Source organism: Hirundo rustica, chromosome 3, assembly GCF_015227805.2.
Source record: "Hirundo rustica isolate bHirRus1 chromosome 3, bHirRus1.pri.v3, whole genome shotgun sequence".
In the NCBI taxonomy this organism is placed as follows: domain Eukaryota; kingdom Metazoa; phylum Chordata; class Aves; order Passeriformes; family Hirundinidae; genus Hirundo; species Hirundo rustica.
The window spans coordinates 23,628,848-23,656,082 of record NC_053452.1 but is presented as its reverse complement, the minus strand read 5'-3'; the positions used below and the strand labels follow the sequence as shown (position 1 = coordinate 23,656,082).

Genomic DNA, 27,235 nt, shown 5'->3' with positions numbered 1-27,235 from the left:
AAAAAAATCCATCAACAACCTCCTCCATCCCCTACTGGTAAATCAAAGTGCTCCCTCTTTCAATGACCACCCACTGGTTCCTTCTTGCAGATTGCATGGATTTAGGAGCAAGTCTCCTTGGTGTTCCTACAGTACCAAGGCAGTTGCCAACTCTCAGCAAAAAGAGTTGCAGAATCATCCTCAGGAATATATTCTTCCTTAGTGTGCTCAGAGTGTCTGAGGTGTTTCAAAGCAAGGTGTGAGAAGCCTAGCTGCAAGTTTGAGCGTACCACGGGACTTGCTACGTGCATATCCCTGGGAGCTGTGTGCACGACTGGAGGAGAAAACACACGCGCACACTCAGCTTCAAAACACGGCCTGCTACAGGCAGGTGTTCTCAGAGCCACAGGTGAAAACCGAAGTCCACGGTCCAAAAAACCCACTTCACAACTACTTCTCATTTCTTTTGTCAAATATGCTTGCTGAGAAGCTTCCTTCCTGCCAGAGTCACAAACATAACCGCACAAGAGTGGAACGGGAGCACATGCCTGGTTGGAGATGCGTCCACACCTCTGGAGCTCGTTTCCTGATGTCATGGCAATCGTTGTGGCAATAGCTGGGGGTGGACTTGTTTTTAGGCTGTTGCAGGTACAAATAAGTTGAGAAAAAGCTTGCAGAAGGTCAATCCTGAGTTTCACAAAACCACACTGAAAGCTCAGAGGATTAAGTGGCGTACTAGCAGCCTGAAACACAGAAATAGGAACGTCGGCAAACTAGGTCAAAAGCAAAATTGATAAAATTACACCGCAGTGCCACTGAACAGTCTCATCAGAAAACCGAATCCTTAAGTCCAATTCTAAAAGCTGGGTTTTTTAAAAGCTACGTTTGACAGGTTTGCCCAATTTCAATCATACTATATATATATGTGACATAGAAGTTACATAATTACTAAGTCATATTCCAAGCATGTCACCCTTGTAACAAATATGACTTAAGCTGTTAAAATACTTTTAGGGCACCTATTTTCTCTTTTTCCAAGGTCAAGCCATTAGGCTTCAAATGACATTAGGTCAGAGAGCCTTTACCATAAGGAAAAGTACACTGACTTGAATGCAAGGACTGAAAAAGTGATTCTCTGCATCAGCCAGAAGAGGAAGAATTGGCTGAAGTTACCCACAGCAAGGGGGAAAGGGTGATTTTTTTGGAGCTGTGAAATGGATGGGAACATTATGAAGGCACTGAACCTTGCATTTGATGAAGACAAGAGACACGGTCTAGTGGTAAATTTAACAGTGGTAAGAACAGTAAATAACAGAATTCCAGGAGGGTAGACAAGCTGCTATTGTTCAGAAAATACACTTCTATGAAGCTTTGCTCCCTAAGAGCTTATCTGACTTGTAGAAACATCTGTGACAGGACACCTGGGAGGGAGTAAACTGTAGTACTCAAGTCCTTACTCACTTTGCAGCAAGCCCTGGGAATGTCCTTGGGAACGCTGAACCTGTAAGACCAGACCAGCCTGGATTTTAACTGGCTGGGTCGAAGCAGTGCTAGGAAGCACTGTCCTCGCGATCAACCCCAGCAAGCCTTCTCAACAGGAGCTTCACTAGAACTCTCCCTAGCACAAACACAAGCCAGAGAGCAGGACAAAACATGATTGCCCTGGGAAAAGTAGAAAAGCCTGCGGTTTACAGGAACTTGGAGGGAAATGACTGCATAGATGGCAAACCTTGATTTTGAATGTATTTACTGCTTGATCAGAGCTGGTTACTAGGCAGTGGTACCTTCCACAAGATGAAGGCAGGAGTTGGAGCTTAAAGCAGGGAACAATGCTGAGCTAGGGTCCCTCACACACCTGCAGCATCACTCTGTACTATTCCATTTCAGCTGCTCCTGGAATTAGCACTAGGCAAACAGCCACGCAATAGAAAATTACAAAATCAAGACAACCCAGCACGAGGTAATTCCAACAGGAGTGCCATTGCCTGCAGTTTCCATCACAGGCTGTTGTATCACAGCGTGTGTACATGCCTGCTCACAACGCACGTGTGCAAGACAGGCACCAGCACATCCTGAGCAGGCCTGGCCACCACGACAGGAACCAAGGCTTTGTCACAGGCAGGGCTGGAGCTGTGAACACTGAGATTTTAGAGCCATGGTTACTGACAGCTGTCTGCTCTCACATGGCGGAGCAGCATTGGCAAAGATAAAAGCAAAAAACCACCCCTTACCCTATAAATCAAAGCGGGATGCTCCCTACTCTCTCCCTGTTTTTACACTCATTATCAGCAGGACTGTTTGACCCTGTGCTGTCTGCACTCATGACTAATCATGTCTCAAGACCATAAGCTTGAAGCCAAGATAAGGCAAGACAACCACTGCAACTGTGCCAAAAAAATGCTGTAGGCTGCAGAGTGAGTGTGTGTGCTGCCACTAAGGGACAGCACCAGCAGGCAGCAGCAACAAGAGACACTTGTGAGAACAGACATTGCCATGCTTCAGAGAGCCTGGGCAAGACACTTGGTTACAAAGGGAGAGGAGACTTCATTGATGTATCCAGCGGCCCAGAGGGCAACTGAGTGTAAGGAAGCTGCTTGCAACACCTGAGCATGTGCTGGAGAAACAGACACAGCCACACAGCCCTGGAGACACCAGCACAGAAACCAGCCCCACAGCCATGAGCCTCCCCAAATGCTTTGTCTGTATCCAACAACAACAAAAGCAGCACGGTCGGACAGGGATCCTGAGAGCACGCGCTCGTTACAGAGGATGTGGCACACTAAGGACGTGACCTTGGAAAGGTCAGGAGTTAGGAGTGCACTGATCCGCAGGAAATCCATAGCAAAGACCCTCTGCAAGGCCATGGAGAGGTTAAATCTTTCTGACTCCAACGGCACTGGAAAAGTCAACTGGTGGTCAGCCAGGGACTACATGTAAGTACCAAGGCAGGTGCTGAAATACTTTGGGTCACCCAGCTAACAAGGGGCCACACATCAAAAAAGAGGCAAAGAGCCAGATCTTTGAAAACTGGTGAACGGAATGACTGCACTAGAGCTGACAGCAAACACAAACCACTTCTCCAGAAGTACCAAAAAGGAGTGTAGACATCTGGGAAGCTGGGTCTGCTTGTAAAAATGAGGATACACCTGGCAGCTGAACCAGTTCCAACTGAAGAGAATAAGAAGAGGCAAACTCTAGCAGAAGAGAAATATAATAAAGATAGGCCAAGATAAAAATCTGAGACCACCTCAGAAACAACTGTAAGAAATTCTTTCCCCAGGAACGGGATGCTGGCCAGAGCCTGCTGGCATAGGTGAACTGCCTGTAACTTTTGCACAGAAAGACCTCACAGTGGTGACAGATGCAGAGCACAAAGCTGCTGAGATGCTCCTGCATCCCTGCTCTTAGGAGGTCCCCCACAGCCAGACTTCTCTTCTGGAGGTTTGGCTCTGCTCAAAGTGCCAATGCAAGGAGAAAACCAGGAAGCAAATGCAGCAGTTGTGTTTTGCCAGGCCCCCATAGCAACTTGCACGTGATCAGGGCATGTCTGTGTGCTGGAGAACTGGGAGAGGGAACCTCTGCATTTACGAGGAGCAGGAATGGGGAGGTCCAGGGAATTAGGGACAGCAAACTCAACTGCACCCCACCATTTACCAGTCCTCACTGGAGATAACAGAGGGAATTTGGTGAAACATCTTCCCTTCAGCACCAGGAGATGCTGAACTCTGATTTGAAGAGCCAGCAGAGTACTACTATTTCATTACACTCCAACAGGGATCCCCCCCCTCCCGTGGCACACGCGATCCCACGTGCAGGGGCTGGGGTGCAGGAGTGATACAGAACTCAGCAGACAGACACGGCCACAAGGCGAGGCTGGGATTCAGCTTTCACACTAACCTGCCTATTTCTCACCTGGCACCAGGTGTGTGCCACCAGTCAAAAACCAGAGCAAGAGGCCATGGGTCAGGAGACATCCCATTCCCTGGGAGGCCCCTGCCCCTCAGCCCCTGCAGCACAGGGACAGGGCCAGCAGTGAAGCCCCCAGCCTCAGGCGTACCGGCCTCACCGTTCAGACACTCCATTTCAGGCTCCTCGCCCTCTGGGTGCTTCTTCAGCCTCTTGGCTTTTCTCCTCTTCTTACAGTAGAACATCAGCCCCAGCACAATAATGATGTAGGCAACGGCTGCCCCCACTGAGAGCCCGATGGTCTGGATCATCTTGTAGGGTGTGTGGCTGCCAGGCCCCTCATCCTCTTCTGCTGCTGGCTTGTCTGTGGGGCACAGAGCATCCAACACGTGGGGGTGTGGAGGGATTTCCCAAATCCTGCTCAGGAATGTGCTGGAGGGACGTGAAAACCCCCAGCCCCCTACCGTGGCCGCCTCCTCCCCCAGCCACAGCACGCTGGGCACAGTCCACAGCACGCTCTGCTGCATTCCAGGGGGAATGCTGCTGGCACTGCCTGGCTCTAGGCACCACCAGAGCCCAAAGCAAGGCCTAGAACTGCCAGGGATGCCAGGAGGTCACTTTCCTTACCTATAACATATAGGAAGGCCTCCCGGTGCTTGATGTTGCAGCTGTTGCCAGCGATGCAGGTGTATTTTCCAGAGTCCTCAGTGGTGACATCGTAAATCACCAGGGAGCCGTTGAGCATGATCTGAATCCTGCCAACCACACACATAGAGCTCCTTGCAAAGGCCAGAGGGCACAGGCAGGCTTGGGGCACCTGCAGTCCCACCTCCCCAGTGCCACCAGCTTCCATCTCAGGCTGTGCAGCACTTAAGAACAGACTGCAGCTCAGTCACAGCTTACAGGCTGTGGCAGAAAGGGAAACCCTGGGGCCAGGAGAGTCCTGGCATGTGGTGTCAGTTACGTGCCCACCAAGCTGGGAGCCCAGGACTGCACCACTGGCACCCTCACACTGGGCAGGGATGAGGGATACTTGGGAATGCCCTGCTGCACCACAAGGCAGTTTGGAATGGAGGCTGTGTACCTGGGCAGGAGCTTGCCGGGATCCAAAATCTTGTCCTTCCCTTTCCACTGGATGTGCGGTACGGGGTCCCCCCTCTGCCTGGCACTGGAACATGGCTGTGTGGCCCTGGTACACCGTTGTGGGCTCTGGCTCCAGCTTGAAGGTGACGAAAACTGAAGGCAGAGAGGCCGACACGAGAGCCGTCAGCTCCTGGGAATGGTGCTAAGCTCCCACAAGGGAGCACGGCCAGCACGGTGGCACGTGCTCTCTCGGGCTGTACGCAGAGCACTGATAAACCAGACACCGGAGTGCCACGGCACACAGCTCGGGGTCAGGCCGGACACCGCCTTCTCCACCACCTGGGCAAGGCCAGCAGAGCAGGAGAGGCCCCTGCCTGCCCCAGCACCCTCACCTGCTACCACGAGCTGCACGGTGGCACGGATCTCGCCCTGCGGCCGGTTGGAGGCGATGCAGGTGTAGTTCCCCGAGTCGCTCCTGCTCACCTTGTGGAAGGACAGGATGCCAGCGTTGTGGCTGACGTGGGACGGCAGGCTGCTCCCATCTGCAGGATGCGAGAGGAGAGTGCAGCAGCCGTGCAGGAAGCGCTGGGCCGCACTGCTGCTTCACCCGTGCCGGAGTGGGGACAGCATCAGTCCCCATCAGCCAAGTTCCCGCAGCCTCAGGCCAGGAGCAGGCACACTCCAACCAAATCCCCTGACCTGTCTTAGTCCACTGGATGGTGGGTTTTTCCCGGCCCGTGGCTGAGCAGGACACTGCCACCTCCTTGTCAAACTCCATGCACTGCAGGGGCTGAGGTGGCGGGGTGAACTTCAGCTTCTCTGCAACAGACAGAGGTGATGTTTAGGCTCCCTCCCCGCACGGGAGAGCCCGGAGCTGGAGGTGTCCCCCCAGGGCTGGCAGCGTACCCAGCACGTGCACCCGCGCGTATCCCTCGATGCTGCCCGCCGGGGTGCTGCTCACACACTTGTACATGGTGCCATCGTACACCTCCACGTTGTTGATGCGCAGCGTGCCGTTCTCCGAAATCTCAAACCGCGAGTCCTGCCCAGAGCGGGGCGCAAATGTCAGCAGCCCTAGGGTTGGCCCTCGCCTGTGGCACTGCATCACCCCATGTGCCACCCTCAGATAAACACATCCCTGCTGAGGGATGAGCTGAGACAAGCTGCGGGCACCTGTCTCTTGCCCCTGCCCCAAAAGCACAGGGCTGACTGCCAGCCAAGCGGCAAGAGACCGCCAGCTGTGCTCCCACACAACAGTGGGATGGATGGAGCTAGTGCCAGAACATGGCCACAGTGGGGGGGACAGGGGACCTGGGCCTGGGAACACGGCAAGGAACAGCAGCAGCAGAGCAGGTGCCCAGCACAAGGGCCCACAAGAGGCAGGGCCTTGCCTTGTGGCCTCACCTCAGAAATGGAGACGCCGTTGCGGTACCAGGTGACGGTGGGTTTCAGGGAGGCTTTACTGAGGCAGTGCAGGTATCCTGGCTTGCTCTCCTCCAGCTGGCTGTCCTTGGGCATCTCCACCCATTTGGGGACGGCTGGGCACGAAGGCAAGGGGTTACACAGAGCCGCTCACTGCCCCTCTGGCCAGCAGCAGTGCACAACACACAGGCAATGTGCTACCAGCCATGGCTGGCAGCTCACAGCTCAGCCATGAGAGGTGCCTCTTTATCAGGGAGGTGACGAGCCATGCTGCCCAGCTCACCCTCACCCCCTACCCAGCCCCTCTTCTGCTCCCACCCTTCTCAGAAAGTTTCCTACTGGCAACAGTGACGCTCAGCTCCTGCTTCTTCTCTCCAGCCTTGTTGGCAGCATGGCACGTGTAGATCCCTGCGTCCGTCTCGGTGATACTGGTGAAAATGAGCTGCTCCGCCTCTTGGTACACCCTGCCAGCAGTGGGAACTCGTTCCTGGTTTCTCTCCTACCACACCTGGGGCATGGGTACGCCTTGTGGAGCAGGGCAGGACACGCGATGCCCCTGGTTCGCTGTCAACACCTTCGGGGAGAAGGGTGCCATGTCTTCGATCTCTGGGAGGAACACGCGACAGCAGGGCTCAAAGAGGGCAAGAAAAGAACGCGCAGCCACCCCACCAGCACCACCATTCACGTGGGAGGCACCATTTAAAGGAGAGAGCGCACAAACTGCGTTCGCTCCCCTCATCCCCTCAGCAAGGATGAACCATTGCATGCACCGACACACTGCTGTATTGTCACACAGCTCCAGAGTGGCACTGGCACTCCGGGACACACTGCCCACCCTGCCAGCAGCCCCAGGACCTCACCTGCCAGCCGCAGAGTTGCCTTCAGCACGAGAGTCTTCCCCCTCTGCCCACGGCCGACGCACTTATAGACACCGGTGCTGCGAGCCCTCACCTGGGTGATCAGCAGGGAGCCGTTGGCAAACACGGTGATCCTGGGCACAGGAAGGGCTCGGTGGGCATCTCTGCAGGACATGGGCCACAGCCACAGCACTGAGCTGTCCTGCACGAGCCCGTGAAACCAAGAGGCTGCCAAGCCAAAGCTTCCCAGCACGCATAACCACGGAGATGGCTGGGACACATTCTTCACGGAGGAAATGAGCTCACTGAGGTCTTTTACTTGGTCAAAAGCTGGCTCCCACCAGAAAATGCATCACCAAGCACGAGCCAGCTCTGAGAGCACACAGAGCCAGGAGGAGGGACAGGGGACACAAGGTGGCGCCCGGGGGCTGCCAGGCCAGGGCACCAGGATGGCACTGCTGGCCTTCCAGAGCCTGGGACAGTCACAGCTCCGGGATCACCGTCCCTGCCCTGCAGGCTGCCCCATGCTTAGGCTGTCTGGGTCTCAGAAACACTCCTGGCCCTGGGGAGGAATGTGGAAGTGCAGGAGAGCCATGGGCTCAGGGATGGCTGTGCAGATGTTGGGGGCTGGGAGGCGTTCCCAAGTCTTGGCATCTGGTACTGGGACACATTCCCGACTGTGAATTGCCCTAAGGGGGTGTCTGGAGCTTGAGCTTCCCTGGCTCCATAGAATCACCACATCTGGGGCTGAGAGACATCCCTGGCTGTGGGGCCATCATACATGGGCATCCAACACTGACAGCCCCAGAGACTTGTGCGAGGACAAGCTGCCCCCTGAGCCCTCTTCAGGTAAATGCCATGCACAAGGACCAAGTTCCTGCTAAACCCAAGCCAGCTGAGCTGAGAAACCAATCCCCACGGCCACTCTGATGTTGCATGCCTGCCCTCATGCACAGACAGGGTTTGACCTCTCTCTCCTGGCACACGGTGCCCCTCTCCTCCCAGCCCTGCCCACACCCCTGGGGTCCCTGTTACTTGGATCTGTTGGAGATGGGGTTGTCTTCAAAGAGCCACTCCTGCGTGGGAGGGGGCACAGCTGCAAACTGGCAGTCGAACACGGCCTCTTCGTTCTTGGTCACGATGAGGTCCTGTGGGACGATCACTGCCTGAGGAAAGCTCTCGTCTGCAACAGCAGGGACCACAGGAGGGTGAGATGGATGGAGGGGCCTGTGGTGTCCCCACACCATGCCCTGGGGAAAGCTCAAAGAAGAGCTGGGTGCACCCTGCAAGCCCAAAGGAGGCAAATGAGCCAGCAGAGCTGGAGTGACGGACTCAGAGCCCAGCACTGCACGTGGGAGCTGCTCTGGGGAAAAGCCCTTCTGCTTCCAGCAAGGCCCTGAGCACCCTGGTTCCCAGCAAACAGCTCAAAGCTGGCACTGGATGGCAAAATTCCCTTGTCCAGTTCCAAATACCCCTCTAATGTCAACAATTCCTGTCCTCCTTGGGCCTTGCCTCCTAAAGCCAACAGGGCATCTACCAACATCCAGAAGCACCAACAGCCTCCAGAGTGCTCCATCACAAGAGGAGACAACATAAACCTCCTCCAGAAAGACGCTGGGGCAAATGAACACCCACAGACAGGGCCGGGCTCCAGCCTGGCCGGGATTTGTCGTGTCCGTCCCTGCCCAGAGGCTTTGCAGCGAGGGAAGTGTCACCAGGCTGCCGGCTGCCCTGCGGCGGTGGGGAGGCCGCGAGCAGGCCGGCGTCACGCACGGCTGGGACACGTCCGCAACTCACCGACGACGCTGAGCGTGAAGTTGTTGCGGCTGCAGACGAAGCCCACGGCGCTGCGGGCGCAGCAGTAGTACAGCCCGTTGTCGTCGGGGCCGGCGCTCTGCAGGGTCAGCGTGCGCTCCTTGCTGCTGACAGAGTAGGTGCCGCGGCCCTCCGGGAGCGGGCTGCCGTCCTGAAACCACTGCCACATGGGGCTGCAACACAGGGCCCGGCAGGTGAGCGGGGGCACGGCACCGCCGGGCTGCCTGAGGGCGGGTGTGCGGAGGAGACAGCCCAGAGATGGCCCCTTCCCCTGGCTCTCCGTGCCCGCTGCCGGCCCCGACACAGACACGAAGCCATGAGACGTGCAGCCAATGGACGGGACGCGACTGGGAAGCGACGGAGAGTGACTGCGGCACACCAAGAAGCTCAGCAACCGGACTGTGACAGCCCATCCTTACTGTGCTCCTCGCTAGGCGGCTCTGGGGAAGCCCTTTGCCTTCTCCCACGGCGTTCAGCCACAGGCTCAATCCTGCCTTTCGCCTTCCCTGACTCTACTGAATTCTTGCGGGAGAGAGGAGGGGACGTGGGGGAGGAGGAGAAAGAAAAAGGTGGCGGGGGAGAGGGAGGGGGATAGAGAGAGAGAGAGAGAGAGAGCACACAGCCAAGGTGCAGGGGCCCCTGGCAGGGTCCGCTCCTCGGGAGGCAAGCCTTACCGTGGGTGGCCATCGATGTGACACCGCAGCACCACCGTGGAGGAGGGCTGGATCTCAGCTACGCTGGCCGGCTGCTTCAGAACCACACTGCCTGTCTCAATCCCTGTGGGATCAAAGAATACCAACACAGCTGGTTCTTCAAACCTACAGAGCACAGGTGGTGGTTACTGGTGACTCGCCGATAACCAGAGGAGGCAGCAAGGGCACGAGCTTAGAGACACATACGCCCTCGAGCCAGTGTGGAGTAAATGGACGCCCACACTGCAGAGATCCCACTGTGCCCTGTGCAGCTGCTCTCTGAGGGCTAAGGTGAGTTCTGAAGGGACCTGCAGTGCCCAGGACACGCTGCAGTAATGTCCCGGTTTCATATGCACAAACGGGAAAGGCGGCAGGAGAAAGCACCTCTGACAGCCTCAGGGACACCAGAAGACACAAGAGGCCTACAGGACAGGATGGACACGGCAGCTGGACATGAATCCTACTTGAGCAGCCCAAGCTGTCTGATCCCTGTCTGACCACACAAGAATTAGCAGCCAGCCTGGAAAAACTGTTTGCAGCCTGCTCCCAAGAGAGCGCTTTCCCCTGTGCCCAGCGGGCAGCACCAGGCTGCGGCATGCGCCCGGCTGCCTCAGCCCACACTCACACTTGATGTTGAAGGACGCGTTGGCCGAGCGCGCCTCCTCCCCGCTGAGCACGTTCCTCGCCAGGCACTGGAACACCCCGGCATCCCGGTGCCGATCCACGGCGGCAAACTGGAGGTTGCTGCCCTCCTTGAAGCGCTGCTCCGTGTCCTGGACGGGGAGCCCGTTCTGCAGCCACTGGAACTCCACGTCGGCGGGCTCCTTCACCTCGCAGTGGAGGATGGCGCCGCGGCCGTGCAGGGCATCCTGCGAGTACGGCTCTTTGGTGAAAAGGATGCTGGCCTGGGTCCCCACAGCTGCACGACAGAAAAGGGAGGGCACGTTTAGAGCAAGGACAGGAGAAAAGCGGATCAGGTACGCACGTGTCATTCTCAAGGGTCTCCAGACAGTCAGAGCCACGTTAGGAGAAACACAGCTCAAAGCACATCTGTCAAAACTAATTCAGAGCTTTAACAGATCTGTGCTCGGATGCCAGCACAGCTGCTTTAAACCTGTCGGCAGCAACCACTGGAACAGGGGTGCCTGAGCTTGCCACAGCCAAGGAGAGCCCTCTGCTCCCTGGGGGACAGGGGCATTAAGAGGGCGCTGTCATGACAAGAATGTCCCACTTCCAGCCTGAACACAGAGGTGTCTTGCAGTTTACGAGCCAGGAAGGCAGTCACCAAAACCCTGGAGAGCAAGCAGCTTCCTGGGCAGTTCCAATGTTTCTTTGAGTGCTTCTTGTCCTGTTTTTTTGGGATGCTTCCTGAGTTCCAGCCTTGCATCAAGCCTGTCCCTGATCAGAAATACGCACAGATTGTTTCTAGGTTTTCCTCAAAGTCCCTCTCCTCAGGACTGTCTCTGATTCACCTCCACACCCCCAGCAAATACCCAGAGAAACACTGGCATGGAACAAGGATCGTCTGTGTGAATAAACACAGCAGCTGCTGGAACACAGCACGGGAGGATGCAACAGGGACACCACAAACTTGTGCTGGTGACTCAGCCCACTCGCAAGCAGAAGCAGAAACAGCAAATTGCAATAGCTGTCCTTGGGGTCTGGTAATGGCCTGAGAGGCTGGAGGCACCTCTCTAGAGAGATGGAAACCCCACAGAGCCCGCCCTGACACACTGAGGCCCACCCAAGAGCTCGGGGTGCTGGGCACGGAGCAGCCAGTGCTTCCCTGGGCAGTGCCTGGCACGGCTGCTGAGGGAGCACACTCGAGTCACCGCATTCCCAAATCTGGCTGCTGCCTGCCCACAGCCAGCTGTGCAGGCACCCTGCTCTGGTTACCAGCTGGAAAAGCAAGGGGAGCAAACAAAAGGCAATTCAGCACATGACGGTGGCTCTTGGACTCCGTCACCAGCACCATGCTCTGCAGGAAGGGGGCCAAGCCAGGCACATTTCTATTATCTCAGAACGAAGATGAACAAGAAAGTGGTCAAAACAGTGTGCTCCCAGCACTGCAGGAGAAACAGCCTCAGAAAGTGATTGGACAAGTTACACGAGCAGTATCCAAGTCCAGCTGAAAGGCAGCTCTTCTTCGGACACTCAGCCACATGTTCCTACCCGGCCTTTGTATAAAAGCCTGGTGAAAGGATACAATTTGCCAACAGATCTCAGTCAGTCAGAGCTAGGGATAAGGAATCCTTTTCCAAAAGAGATGTTTTGAAGAGCACCAAATTTCAGAAAGTCACAAGAGCCCTTCTCATGCTGGAAAGCCTTTGGAGCCTGCTGCACAGCGCAGGGCCCAAGGCAATGCTGCTCATGGGGACACTGGTGTCAGCTTACATTTCTGCAAGGCTGCTCTGAGCTCCCCACTCACAGCAGCAAGGCACAGGCACTCACACGGGGCTTCAAACCTGTCCCAAACTCATCAGCCAGGAGCAGGGGCTGGATTTTGCAGTGACCATTCTGTCACTGAATTCCCAACTGAATTTCCTCTGATCCAAGAGCTGTGCACTCTGAATTTGGCTGTCCTGACTTCTGCAGCAGAACAGCCATCTCTATGCACTTCTCTGGAACCTGTTGATGGTCCCGTTTTCCTGGGTCTCATTCTGAGCCAAGTCCCATCAATACTGTGCTCTAAGGGTCAGCATGTCCAGTGAAGTTTCCACAGCCTGCTGCCACACACCTCCCCTAAAGGTAGGAGCCATGCATCAGTCTGTGACAGCTGGCTCATGAACACATGCCTCAAGGTGATACAACGTGCAGGAACATGTGTCACAGCAGGTCTGTGTCATCCAGAGCACTCAGCAAGGCAGCAACCACCCAACCTCACTCAAACAGAGCCGTGTGCTCAACAGCCTAAAAACTCCAGAGCATCAGGAGCTGAGCTCACGCCAGAAGAGGCTGGTGGGTCAGACAGGCAGGAGGAAAGGGGAACTGAGCAGTCAAATCCACTCAGGTTTGAACCTACAGGAGCCAGGTCTGTTACTGTCCCCAGATGTGCCCCAGCACAACAGGCATCTGTCCCTCAAACCCCCCTGTATGGTACAAAGCTCGTGCAGGAGATGGATTTGTTCTGCTCTGGAGTGTCAGCTTACTGGCCATGCTAGTGCCGGAGTTTGTGACGAGACACCACTCTCTGAAGTTGCAGACCATTAGGGAATCAGGATAATATGTTTTAAATTACATGTACTTCTAGCTTTAAATCATCACCATCACCAGTGTAACACCAAAGAGCAGCAGAGCTGCTTTTACCCCATCACTGACAGCACAACTGCACTTCACTGATCATCTGGGAGCTTTAGCTGCCTCATCACATGCGTCCTGCTTGCTTCAGCATGCCCCATGTCCAGGGGAGAGGACTTGGCTCTGTGGACAGAGGATATGATTGTGGCTTGGCACAAGCCCCACATGGGAAGCAGGGATTTTACCAGGTGTCAGGAAACACTGGGATCCAGCTTCCTGCTAAAACTCGAGGAACTATTTATGTTGTTGTTTTCCATGCTGGGGAAATGGACACAAGCATTTCAGCTCAAGCAAGATCCCTGTTGTCCTGGTTTGGGACAAATTTGGGAGAAAACCCCTGTATAGGATCCCTCTAAGGAAGCAAACCCAAGTGGCCCCTCCCTCCAACCGGTCCGGTAAAAAAAAAAAAACCCTTTGGAGAAAAGTGGAAAAAACTATTTTACTAAACAAATGAAGTGCATACAAGTATAAAGAATGAATAATATGAAACAATAAAACCTCTCCTTCTGAAGTGAGATGGCAAATTGAGAAAGTCCTTGCCGTGGGTGTAGCTTGGCTCTCTCTCTCAGTGCCTCTCCTCAGTCCCAGTCCCTCCGGCGCTGCTGGAAAATGCCGAGCTCCAGGCCCCGGTGGGCCGCAGGTGCAGCCCCCAGTGCTCCCCTGGGTTTTCAGTCCAGAGCAGGTTTAAACAGTCCCAAGAAAAAGGAAAAAAAAACAGTCCAGGGAACTTCTCTGCCCTAGCTAGCTGAAACTAACTAAAAGCCAAACAAGATCTCTGTCCTGCAGTCTCTCCAAGCCTCCGCCGAACACCCCGTCCGCAGCAGAATGTGGAGGAGTCAGGCAGTTTTCTCAAAACAAACTCTGCGCTTCTCCTTGCTCTTAGAACCAGTCTTAAAGGCACAGGACTCAATATACAGCACAAACAGAGCAGATGATTGGGGATACAAGCATTGTAAAGTTACCCTAGGACATTCCACCCCTTATCCCCATATCGTCAATTTACTAAAACTAATATATACTCCAGCTTTACATACACATACATCTATATAAAAAACAATATGCAATATACAGCTACATACGGTGGCAGTACCATTCAGCACACAGCGATAATTACACACGGTTCTCACCCAACAATCAAATCTCCCTGGGGTACACATCGTGTGGTTCCATTTTTCTGCATTACCCACCATGTGCAGCCTGGCCCCTGAGCAAAGACAATCCCACGGATGGGATCCTCTGTACTTGAAGCAGAATTGATCCAAACTGTCTTCCCTAACAAACCTCTTACATGTACTACTGGGACTTTCTCTCCATCTACTGTATGTAGGGGCTCAGATTGGGCAGGGCCTGCTCTGTTGGTGGAACCTCGGGTGTTAACTAACCAGGTGGCCTTTGCTAGATGCTGCTCCCAGTTTTTGAATGATCCCCCACCCAGTGCTTTCAGGGTGGTTTTTAGCAGTCCATTGTATCTTTCTACTTTCCCTGAAGCTGGTGCATGATAGGGGATATGGTACACCCACTCAATGCCATGTTCCCTAGCCCAGTTGTTGATGAGGCTGTTCTTGAAACGAGTTCCATTGTCTGACTCAATCCTCTCAGGGGTACCATGCCTCCAAAGAACTTGTTTTTCAAGGCCTAGAATGGTGTTACGGGCCGTAGCGTGAGGCACAGGGTAGGTCTCCAGCCATCCTGTGGTGGCCTCTACCATTGTGAGCACGTAGTGCTTGCCTTGGCGGGTTTGGGGAAGGGTGATGTAGTCAATCTGCCAGGCTTCCCCATACTTATACTTGGACCATCGCCCGCCATACCATAGCGGCTTCACCCGCTTGGCCTGCTTGATGGCAGCACACGTCTCACAGTCATGGATAACCTGAGAAATACTGTCCATGGTTAGATCCACCCCTTGGTCTCGGGCCCACTTATAGGTGGCATCTCTGCCCTGATGGCCTGAGGCATCATGGGCCCATCGAGCTAGAAACAACTCTCCTTTGTGTTGCCAATCTAAGTCTATCTTTGACACCTCTATCTTTGCAGCTTGCTCTACCTGCTCGTTGTTTCGGTGCTCCTCATTAGCCCGACTCTTGGGGACATGGGCATCTACATGACGGACTTTGACAGGTAGCTTCTCTACCCGAGTGGCAATGTCCTTCCACTCATCTGCAGCCCAGATTGGTTTTCCCCTATGCTGCCAGTTGCCCTTTTTCCACTTCTCCAGCCATCCCCACAGAGCATTGGCTACCATCCACGAATCAGTGTAGAGGTAGAGCTTTGGCCACTTCTCTCTTTCAGCAATGTCCAGGGCCAGTTGAACGGCTTTGAGCTCAGCGAGTTGGCTTGACCCACCTTCTCCTTCAGTGGCTTGTGCAACCTGTCTTGTGGGACTCCATACAGCTGCTTTCCACTTCCGGTTCATCCCTACGACACGGCAGGAACCGTCAGTGAAAAGAGTATAGCGTGTTTCTTCTGCTGGCAGTTGGTTGTATGGTGGAGCTTCTTCAGCACGTGTCATTTGTTCCTGCTCCTCTTCACCCATGAGAACAAAGTTTTCACCTTCCGGCCAGTTTGTAATTATTTCCAAAATCCCGGGGCGATTTGGGTTTCCAATGCGGGCGCGCTGAGTGATGAGGGCAATCCATTTGCTCCATGTGGCATTGGTGGCATGGTGGGTAGAGGGAACTTCTGCTTTGAACATCCATCCCAGCACTGGTAGTCGAGGTGCTAGCAGGAGTTGTGTTTCCGTCCCTACTACTTCTGAGGCGGCTTGAACTCCTTCATAGGCAGCCAAGATTTCCTTCTCTGTTGGAGTGTAGTTGGTTTCAGACCCTCGGTAGCTTCGACTCCAGAATCCCAGTGGTCGGCCCCGAGTCTCCCCAGGCCCCTTTTGCCAAAGGCTCCAGGACAGGCCATTGTTCCCGGCTGCTGAGTAGAGCATGTTCTTCACCTCTGGTCCCGTCCTGACTGGGCCAAGGGCCACTGCATGAGCGATCTCCTGCTTGATCTGGGCAAAGGCTTGTTGCTGTTCAGGGCCCCAGTAGAAATCATTCTTCTTGCGGGTGACCAGGTAGAGAGGGCTCACAATCTGGCTGTACTCAGGAATGTGCATCCTCCAGAAACCTATGGCGCCTAGGAAAGCTTGTGTTTCCTTTTTGTTAGTTGGTGGACACATTGCTGTGATCTTGTTGATGACTTCAGTGGGAATCTGACGCCTTCCATCGTGCCACTTTACTCCCAGAAACTGGATCTCTCGAGCAGGTCCCTTAACTTTGCTCTTCTTGATAGCGAAGCCAGCCTTCAGGAGAATGTGGATGATCTTCTCTCCTTTCTCAAACACTTCCATTGCTGTGTTTCCCCACACAATGATGTCATCGATGTACAGTAGATGTTCCAGAGCCTCACCCTTTTCCAGTGCAGCCTGGATCAGTCCATGGCAGATGGTGGGGCTGTGTTTCCACCCCTGGGGCAGTCGGTTCCACGTGTACTGCACGCCCCTCCAGGTGAAAGCAAACTGAGGCCTGCATTCTGCAGCCAGAGGAATGGAGAAAAAGGCATTAGCAATGTCCATAGTGGTGTACCATTTTGCTGCCTTGGACTCCAGCTCGTACTGGAGTTCCAGCATGTCCGGCACAGTAGCGCTCAATGGTGGAGTCACTTCGTTCAAGGCACGATAGTCCACAGTCAATCTCCATCCTCCGTCAGATTTACGCACAGGCCAGATGGGGCTGTTGAAGGGTGAGTAGGTTTTGCTGACCACACCTTGAGTCTCCAGCTCACGGATCGTCTTATGGATGGGAATCACAGCATCTCGAGTTGTTCTGTACTGTCGGCGATGCACTATTGAAGTGGCAATTGGCACTTGTTGCTCTTCCACCTTCAGAAGACCTACAGCAGATGGGTTCTCTGATAGTCCAGGCAAGGTATTCAACTGCTTAACACCCTCTGTCTCTACAGCTGCTATCCCGAATGCCCACCTAAATCCCTTTGGGTCTTTGAAATACCCATTTCGGAGGAAGTCTATGCCCAAAATGCATGGAGCTTCTGGGCCAGTCACAATAGGGTGTCTCTTCCACTCATTTCCAGTCAGGCTCACATCAGCTTCCACCAAAGTAAAATCTTGTGAACCCCCTGTCACCCCAGCAATGGAAACAGATTCTTCCCCCACATGTCTTGATGGGAGTAATGTGCACTGTGCACCAGTGTCAACTAAGGCCTCATATTTTTGTGGTTCTGACGTGCCAGGCCAACGAATCCACACAGTCCAAAAAACACGGTTTTCCCTAGCCTCTACCTGGCTAGAGGCAGGGCCCCTCTAAGCCTGATTATCCTTATTTCCCTGGGTAACCAGAGCTGCTTCCTTCTTGCTAGAATTTCCTCTTACAGTCTTGCCATCCAACAATTCATGCAGCCGTTGCGTCATAGCATCAGTAGATTCTCCATCCCATCTTTTCATGTTTTCTCCACAATCACGCAGGAAGGACCACAGCTTAGCCCGTGGAATGCCTTTTCCCTCTCTATCTAGGGAACGTTTGCGTGTGGTGCCAGAGCCCCTAACTTGTACTGCAGAGATCTGGAGAATGTCCTGCTTGAGTTCTTTGTGATTCTCCTCTATCTTGTCTTCTAATTTCCTCATACGCGTTTCCAGAGCTGCAATTCTTGCATGTGTTGGACCATGCACGGCATCTGCATATGTTCGGAGCTTCTTTGCCATATCAAGCACGGTCTCCTCTGTCTCATCCCGCTTCATTATTGCTAAAGCAGAGGAGTATTCTTGTGGCCCAAGTCATACAAGTTTTCGCCACATCACAGGTGTACATGGTACCAAGTCGGGGTTCCTAGTGTTTATGTCATCTGAAAAGACAATCCCTTATCCAGAAAAGGCTCATGATTTCCGAGGACCACGTGAACACCTCAGCAGCCCTGCCCCAGCTCTGCTCTGATTTCTCATCACCTGGTGTGACCTGGAGGAGACAAAGGCAATCCCAAGATGGCAGGAGGAAGGCAGCCACACCTGTGAAAACAGCAGTGCCCAGAGGCAGGCACTGGAGAGAAACCAAGCAACAGCAAAGCCTGAGAAGGGGGCGTGTGGCATGCCATGGCAGGTCTGCACACAGAGGAGGAATCAGGAAGAGGTGGAGATAGGAGGCACAACTGGAAAAGAACAGCTGCACTTGAGGCAGAAAAAGGCAGCAGGACAGAGACAGGAAAGGAGCATCAGTGCTGGCAAGGGCCCAGCAAGTATCTCCTCTATCTGAAGGCTGCAAGCACACACACAACATGCAGGGAGAGCCACCACGAGTTAACTCAAGAGAGGAGAAAAAAAAAATCAAATGTGTTGCCTTTGTCGCTCCGCTTTTGCTCGGAATATGGATTGAACCTAGTTGGAGGAAAGAATGACCACAGAACAAGATCTCACTGCTACAGAAGAAGTTTTTTGCCCAGGAACTGGCCACTGCCATAGCACCTGCCAGGTGCTGTGTGCCAGGCTCACAGGTGTTCACAGAAGGCCATATGGATGGAGAGGGAAATCAAGTACCCATCCAAGAACATCAAGTAACTCATGAGAAGCTCTGGGGGTTTCTTGTCCAAGACAATTTGCACAGTTCTTGCAACTGCTGAAAGAGACTTTTGCTGTCGACCCCTCTGCAAAGGCAACTGCATAACTTGACCTCAGCAGCACAAACCCACCCATGCTCCCCTGAATGGTTAAGGAGAACTGGGTGCACTGCCCTTTGTGGCACCCTACAAGACTGCCTGGCTTTCTTCTCTCTGGTCTCGTCCTTGCTAGGAAAGACAAAATCCAGTCGTTTCTCCCCTGAATGCTCCCCAGTGATGCAGGCACTGCCAGCAGCAGGGAGCAGCTCTGTGGCACAGGGGTGACGGGCTGCCCCAGCAGAGCCAGGACACACACCGAGGCATGCTGCAGCGGAGAGCAACAAAGGCACTTGCAAGCCGCAGCTTGTCCTGCCCTTAACCATTTGGACAGCCACTATATGGTTTGAATCAAAGGCTTCCTTTGTGCTCCCAAAGAAACCAACGAGCAACTGTGAGGAGGAGAGCGTTTACAGGCAGGTCTTAAGCAACACGGCGCCTATCTTGTGCCAGCATCGCTCACAGAAAGGACAGCCCCCCCTGAGCTGCCCAGGGGCACTCGAGCCGAGCCTCTGCAGCCAGAATGGGACTTGGCCTCCACATGCCACGGCTCTGGGGACAGACACGTCTGGCTTTCTTCTGCAGCGACGGAGGACAGAGCCAACCTGCCGGCCTGCCCAAATCCACAGCACTAGGCTGCAGTCTTGGCTGCTCTTCAGGGTGGCCTGAGCTGCATCAAAGTGTAAAATCCCACTGCTGGGACAAACCTCATTTCACAGCACGAGACGAAAAGTTACAAAGCCTTGTATCTTGGGCATTAGCACCAAGGTCTGAGCACACCGCTGTCTTACAGGACATAAGTCACCCGGGAACTGAACACAGGTCAGCCAGGGGCTGAAATACAGAGAGACTTGTAATCCTCACCCACTTAAATCCCCGCCCTTTCCTGCACCGGGTCCCAGCACAGACAGCAACCCTTCGTCTCTGCTTTCCCCCAGCATGCAACATCTTGTTTTCCAAAGAGGGAAGGTTCATGCCCTGAAATCAAATGTGTCACATCACCTTCCAGACAGGAATCTGCTCGTATCAGCTTTCTTCATTCATCATCCTGCACAATACGACCATCAATCCAGCCAAACCTCACCGAGGTGCAGACCACCTGACAGTGGTGGATCCAACCCGTGCCTGCTCAGGGACCCTGTGCACACTCCAGTTCACAGATGCCAAAATCCCTGCCTGCTCCATTCAAGTCAGAGCCTAATCTGACCCGGAGAAGACAGGCCACTGGTATCCCACTGGCAAGCACCATCTCACAGGAGGAGTCATCAGTTAAAACCAGCCATGCCTCCTCTCCTGACACACAACCTGTGCACACCCCCTGTGCAGGGAGAGTGGAGCTCACGAGGGCTGCTCACTGTTCCGTCCTGAATCCTGAATGCAGCTGAACCCAGACACTTTTCATTCTGCTCTCAGGGGCACCTGAACACCTCAGCATTCATCTGTTCACTGCCAGCAGAAATGTTTTAATTAAAACATAGGCCTTGCCTGGATGGCACTTTACAGTTTTTAAGGATTAGAATGCATTTTCAAAAGAGGCCCTTGCAGAACAATTTCAGAAGGTCAAAATCAGAGAATAGAGGATGGATTTTTGAAAGCTGATCAAATAAAATGAGCAGCCCCTGGCAGTAACAGTCTGCAAAGGAAAGAGTATCAAAATAGCACCCACCCATCAACTCTCCCAAACTGCTAAGACAAGCAAGCTTGGGAAAGGTCAGAGCTGGGCAGGCACACCAAAACTCCTCATCCCTGGCACACAGACGAGGCTTTCAGAAACTTACAAACCATTCTGAAGTCCCCCTTTGCCTCTCCCTTTGCTGGTCACACAGCCTGTATTAGTTATCTCTTAAAGCAGAGGTAAGCAGTCTGTTCTGTGACCAGACAGAGACTGCTTCCCTGAAAAAGACAAGGCTTAAGTTAAGACTGGAAGTACTGTACAGGTCAGCCTTTTAAGCTCAGGAGAAACATATCTGTATGAAGTTTAGAAAAGAGCTGGCAGGAGTGAGAAACTGAGCCGAAGCAGCAGTCAATGAAAAGCACATGCACTGCAGACCTGGCTGCCAACACAAATTGATGCTTTGAAACAAAGACCACTTGTGTTTTGGCTTGAAGATCTTTCACAGCTACTCAGCAAGAGCTGCACAGATTAAAAGGAGACACAGGTAAACACAGAACAGTGCTTACTGCCAAGTATTTCCCTGGAACAAAGGAATGACCAGAAATGGAGTCCTTGCCTTGACTGGGTAGCATGGGTTCATCCTCACTGTGCTGCAACGTGCCAAAGAAGGCACAGGAAACGCTGGACAAACCTATCCAACCTCTACTCAAGCAGCATCTGGATCCAGAGCCTGGACCTGTAGAGCTGCAGCTGCTTAAAACACTGAATACGCCTCCAACTTCAAGAGCCCACAGGAGCTGCACTACAACCAGCCTTCACCCATTTCCAGAAGAGACCCCAAACAACTGTTCTCCCAGTTCTTCACTCCCTGAGACTACAGACACCTGTGTGCCTCCTGCAAAGCAAGATGCTGGTCTAGTTCCCAAACCAACCTACATCCATATCAAGAAATGCCTTGGAAGCCTCTTTTCCTTCCTACTGCCTTCACAGTGATATATTCAGAAGGCACAGGAAAAGTGAAACAGGAGATGGTCTTCTCCACAAAGATGATCCTCCCCTCAGTCTGGTCCGTTTTTAGGCACACCAGCTGTCCACTCTACACCTAACAGCAAAATGAACAGTTCCCATTGCAATGCAAAGGTGCATTTGCTGGTCCTGTGTGACTTCAGAGGTGACCTGACACTGCTCCTTCCTATAACACCCAAGAGTGCAGGAAAGCAGCCACTGTGATCAGCAAGGAAAAGGAGAGAGCTGCCAGCTCACCAACACAGCACAGCAGGTCCTGACAGGGTCTGGCAGCATGAAGGGGGTGAAAGTGCAGGACTCTGAACAGGCCACATCCTCCAGAATCAAAAATCTGTGTGCTTGCTTCCATGTGCTGTGGTTCAGTGGTGTCGGCATTAGGAAGCAAGCAAAAATGTTTCTAGCAGACCCCAGGGCCCCTCACCTTAGTAGCAACTCCCTCTGAACAACCTCTCTAAAAACCAGAGCCCGTTTCTGGACTGCTGAAAGCTCACACGGACATCAGGAGCAAGATGTAAGCCATGTGCAGAGCCTCCAATCCATGACAAAGCCCAGGGAATGGCCACTGCTCTGTAAGCAGCCACATGAAAACCTGAGAGCCTGCAGCATCCCCGCCCCTTCCTCATCAGGTCTCAGAGAACAAATCTCTCCCAGAGAACAAATCCTGCCGTGTCCAGCAGTGTGATTGCTTCTTTCAGGCAAGGCAGCACACAAGGTATGCTACAGGCACAGCACAGCTCGTTAACCCCTCTGTACAATACAACATCTGCTCTTCCAACAGACTAAAAGCATTTATAAGTAGCTCCGGGATGCCACCTCCCAGTATCTTCCAGGCAAGGAGCAAGAGAGGGAATCAGGCCACCCACCTTGGCACCTCTGCCATGCTGAAACACACCAAGCCCAGGAAACAACATGTTACCAACTGTCAAATTATCATTTCTCCATCTCTCTTCCGCCTCTTCTCACAGACACAGTCGATTTCTTATAAGGGCAGAAGATGCTGCCGTTGCCCTTCTCCCACCTCAGACATTATCAGCCTTCTCCAGCAGGTACTGCCATGGCAAAGGTGGGGCTGCCCCTTTCCCTTACACAGCAAAATCCACTGTGCTGGTTCACAGCCTTTGTAAACCCCACCAAACCCAAAGCTAACACCCTGTGCAACTTAAACCTCCTCAAGAAGAACGCTCCTGAGCATCTGCCAAACACCCCGCTGGTCTCGCTGCCCTCCAGGCCTCCAAAGAGCTGCCTGTCCCAGCCCATGAGACTGACACTTCACGTTAGGAGAACCAGAACTGTTCCTTAGGGTCTGGACAAACAATTGCATGTCCTCCAATCTCAGGGGAATTTCCCTGCAAACACCACAGCGGCAACTGCCTTCACAAAGAGCACGTCCATACCCAGGTCTGTCCACTCCTAAATGAGCATTTGTTCCAAGCTCCCAAATATCGAAAGCAGTGGAAACACCCACTGCTAATGTGAAATATTTTGCATTCCAGGCCTGAGAGGTATGCTTGAAAATGTTCAGAGAGGAAAGAGTGTTTATTCACTGGGAAGAGGTGTACTAGGTCCTGCTATTTACTTTAGTCCACGTGTGCTTGCTGGAATACAGCTTTGATCTCTGCAGCTTAAATAGCAGATGAGTTGAAATGAAGGCAAGAAAAATATTAGTGTAAAGATCCTCTAGTAAATACCTGTAACCAGGCTTCACAGCCTCCAGATCTTTTTGAAGTGCCTTATCACTTACAGCCAAACTGGCCCTTCTGTTCTTGTCCATTGCCTCAAGGCAAGGCTCATCTCTTCCTACCCCTTTCCCACCTTCTTCCCTCCATTCCCTTTGGGCTCCACGGCCTCTAGGGGAAGTGCAGCCTGCCTTCCCAGGGCCCACGTGCCGATCTGCTCGGATGCAGTGTGAACCAGCCTTTGGCCATACAAGGTGAGACCTACCATCTGAGCAATTAGCAGTTGTGAGCTGCCATCCCTTCACCTCCCTTGAACAAGAGGGATTCAGCAGCCTGTTCCCATCAGCAGGAACATTCATCACCCAGTACAAAACTAAACATAGGTGCTTGCTGCAGTTTTAACATCTGCCCATCTGCCTTTAGAAGATGGGCTCATTCCAGGTCAGTTAAGAGCTCAGAACACATCTTTAATGGATCTTTAAACACGACAGCCCCCTGACAAGTGCCAGTTCCCAGTGGTTCTGGAACCACTGTGCAGACAAAGAAGTGCCTATGGAGCTGCCATGCCTTTGAAGCTCCTGCCACTCCGAGGTTCCAGCCTGCCCAGAGCACTGTCTGAACACAGCCAAGTCCCAAGGGGGATCAGATCATTCCTGTTTTCAGAAATTTTCTTCTTTAAGACCAGGCTTGCTAGGAAGCACGAGAAAAGCACTGCCGTACAGGAACACACAGCTCAACAGAGGACACGGAGGCATTTCCAGAACAAAATAGACCTTTTGGGGTTTGGGTTTTTTTGGCTTTAAAGGAAAGTTGACTCAGCAAATATTTCCTCTGCTAGCATTTCAACCACATGTTCCAGCAGAAGTCAGCACACATCTGGCATGCTGCAGTGCCACTGCCAGAAAGATCACAGCTTTGCTGAACAATGGAAGCAGAGGAAGAGGGACCAGCAGTCCAGGCACCGAGCACTTCTGGAACACATACATGGCAAAGGACCTGCGTGAGCCACAGATACTCCACACCTCCCAGGTCTTTCTCCAGTGCTCTTTCCAAACAGCATCCACTGGCAAAGAGAGACAATGCCCTGCAGCCCACAAAACTTACCACCAGCTCGTAAAACCTAGACATCAAACTGCATGTTCTGGCTACACTGATGGCGCCTAAGACTTTTTACAGCGTCTGCGAGCCCGACAGCTGCGTGCTACCCCCAGTGCTGTAGGATGTGGTCCTGCTCAGCAAGAGAAACCGGGGGAGTGTACATGACTGGAGCAGCACAGAAACTCCAGCAACTGCAGAGTGGCAGGAAAAGCAGCACACAGCCCCCACGGGCAGATTTGCACATCCCAGCTGCCAGTGGTGGCCTGCTGGCACCCAGGTGAATGCTGTGCCAGGTCCAAAGGGCCCTGTAACTTCAAACCAGAGCCCAAGCTAAGCAGCCATAAACAGCCTTCCCAAAAGGCTGCCAAGGCGGCCGGCAATCACGGTGCTAATCGGCCAAGTAAGTGCTGCCTTTTGTGCTTATCAGCTGTAAATTGGACAATACTTGCCGCCTGGCAGCAGGGCTCAGCCACGGCTCCAGATATGGACGGGCAGCAGCGCTGTAGATATCTCCCCCTCAAAGGCACTATTCCACCCAGGTGCTAAGCTAAGATTGCTCTGGGTTTTACAGCAGAAACTGCAAAGCGAGCTCTGCAACTGTGCACGGTGAGACAGAAGGGACTGCAAACAGCTACTGGCAGGATTCCTAAGTGAAGAAACAAGGTGATGCGACGTGGGGCAGCCGTGGGACCCTTCGAAGCCAGGCTGGAAGACGGCTCACAGACCCTGTGGCTCTCACGCACAGCCAACACCTTGGACTCCTGAGGTAAGGAAAATGGGGCTCGGAGGTGAGTGGGGAGGAACACCACAGAGCACGGTGAGACTAGGAGAGTTTAGCCCTCGCAGTTGGACACCGTGAAAAGCAGCAGCCAGGAAAATCAAGGGGCCGCAGAGCTCGGGACAGGCAGGGAGGGTGGCACGGGGGGCGGGGCAGAGGGCTCATCCAGATGCGCTCAGCAAGGGACAAAAACCCCGACCAGAATTCATAGGAAAAGCCGCCCGCTGCTCCGCGCATCCTTCCCTAAGGGAAGTCAACCCTGCCCACGGGGCCGGAGGGGCGCGGGTCGGAGCCGAGCCCCGCTCAAGGATCCCTCTCCTCAGAGCGCTGCTCCGGGGAGCTGCTCGCCGCCTCCAGACACCCAATGTCTGGCGCATTTGCATCCCTGCGGATTTCAGCGCGACGCTCCCCGCTCGGAGCGGGCGGGCGGGCAGGGCGAGCCGGCGCACGCCGGGCAAGGAGAGCCGGGCGAGGCGGATCCCTCGGCACGGCGGGGCGGGGGCGCGGCCGCCGGGGGGAACAGATGGGGCCTGACGCAGCCCCCGCTCCGAGCCCGGCGGGACCGGCGAGCCCCATCGCCCCCGGCCTCACGGGGAGCGCGGACCGCCGGGGCTCGGCCCCGGACACGGCCGCAGCGCCTTCTTCCCCGGGGCCGGCCCCGGACCCCCGCCCGCCGGCCCCAGCGCGGCCCCGCCGCGGACTCGAGGGGAGGCGCGAAGCTCCGCCGCCCCCGCCCCGCCGGGACCCGCACTCCCCGGGCGGGGGAGGCTGTCCCGGCCCGCACTCACCCAGCACCAGCAGTGCCCGCGCCGCCGCCATCCCCCGCGCCGGTCAGCGCGCCCGCCGGACCCCAGCCATGCCGCCGCCCCGCCCGCCGCCGCCGCCGGGAGGGGTTCCGGAGGAGGGGCGGCCACCGGAAACCGGGCGGGGTCGGGAGGAGCGGGGTCGGGAGGAGCGGGGTCCCCCGGGCAGCGCACGCCTCGGCCCCCCGTGCTTCCGCCGCGGTGCCGCGGGCTCGGGGCTCGCTGGCGCCGTCCCCCGCAGAGCCCCGCCGGCACGGGGGGCGGGCGGGGTCCGGCCGGGCTCCTGCGGGATCCCCCCTGCTCCTGGCAGCGCCTCCCGGTGCCCCGAGCGGCGAGGAGGCGGTGGAGCCCCCCGCCCCGCCCCGGGCTGTTTGTTAAACTGATGGCAGGAGCTCCCGACCTGAACCGCTCTGAGACACCCTGTGGATGCAGCGAGCAGCCAGGAGCTTCGCAGCCCACTACGGGCCGGACACGCCGTCCCAAGGCACAGCACGCTGCCTCTCCTCGCTGCTCCTCTGCGGGACCCCAGCTGAGGCGCAGCAGCGAGAGCCGGTCTGGCCATCTGCACGGCCCAGACTGGAACCTCTCTGCCCGACCCAGTGCCTCGGGTGGAACCTGCTGCAGCCCTGCACCACCGGCTCTGGCAGTCGTCGCTCTGAACACCAGCTTTCCAGCCGGTTTGTTGAGCTTCCAAAGTACTGGGTTTGGTACTCTGGTATCCACAGCTAACAGAGCTGCTCGTTTTTCACTTCTTGTTGACCTCCTATATGTTCTGAAGGATTGTTAATTTGGCCACTTTTGGTATGCTGGCAAGTTAAAAAAAGCAAACCTTTAACTATAATATCTCCTATTTTGCACAAAGAGAAGAAATTTAGAAGAGATCTTGGGTTTTCCATAGTCAAAACCTACAGCGGTTAAGTAACAATTGTACTCTTGTCCTCAATTCCCACACATCTTGCTCCTGGTGAAATAAAAACATTTGTTTTTATCTTCTTTGCAGTGTCTCTTTTCATAGACACTGGGGAAACTGAAAAAGCTCAAACAAAACAATGGATGTCACCAAGAACAGAGCCATGATAATTATCAGAAGGCTAATTAGGAGCAACAATTAACAAAAGGCTTGCCCTGTGACACGTGTCTGCACCCATTTCAGCTCCCGTGCTAAGCTATAGAGTGAGTGGAGCTGTCAGAGAAACATCAGAAATTATCAACCTTGAAAGTTCTGCTCTTGCACTGACCTAATGTAAGCAGGGTCCTCTTCAGCAATGCCTGGAATCTTTGTTCCCTACGTCTCATCCATGCTAAAAAGGACTTTCTGCATCGTCACCTGCTTTATTAATTTCTGTCCTCACAGACCTGGGGGGCTGAAAGCAGGATCCTTACCGAGGCCCAAGTAGCAACCTGAGAAACAAACGTTGGCTCCAAGGGATCCACATCGAGTCTAAAAAAGAAGGAGAGGCACGGCAATCCACCTGAAGTAACAACAGCCAAGAGCAACTCCAGACATGCCTGTTCTAACTCCTGCATGGAATTACAGACTGA

The 27,235-nt window shown here is 54.2% G+C and overlaps 1 protein-coding gene across 1 annotated transcript; it reads right to left on the bottom strand.

The window, feature by feature from the left end:
- Positions 1 to 533: 533 nt before the first annotated feature.
- On the bottom strand, positions 534 to 25,716 carry LOC120750259 (inactive tyrosine-protein kinase 7-like). Its single transcript, XM_058419732.1, is given in 16 exon segments — positions 534 to 722; positions 4,046 to 4,249; positions 4,513 to 4,640; positions 4,970 to 5,040; positions 5,042 to 5,121; positions 5,361 to 5,510; positions 5,668 to 5,787; positions 5,875 to 6,010; positions 6,373 to 6,506; positions 6,730 to 6,996; positions 7,251 to 7,381; positions 8,283 to 8,430; positions 9,045 to 9,235; positions 9,737 to 9,839; positions 10,380 to 10,673; positions 25,679 to 25,716. Coding segments are annotated over 16 exon segments (2,196 nt in total). The 5' UTR covers positions 25,710 to 25,716; the 3' UTR covers positions 534 to 714.
- Positions 25,717 to 27,235: the final 1,519 nt, after the last annotated feature.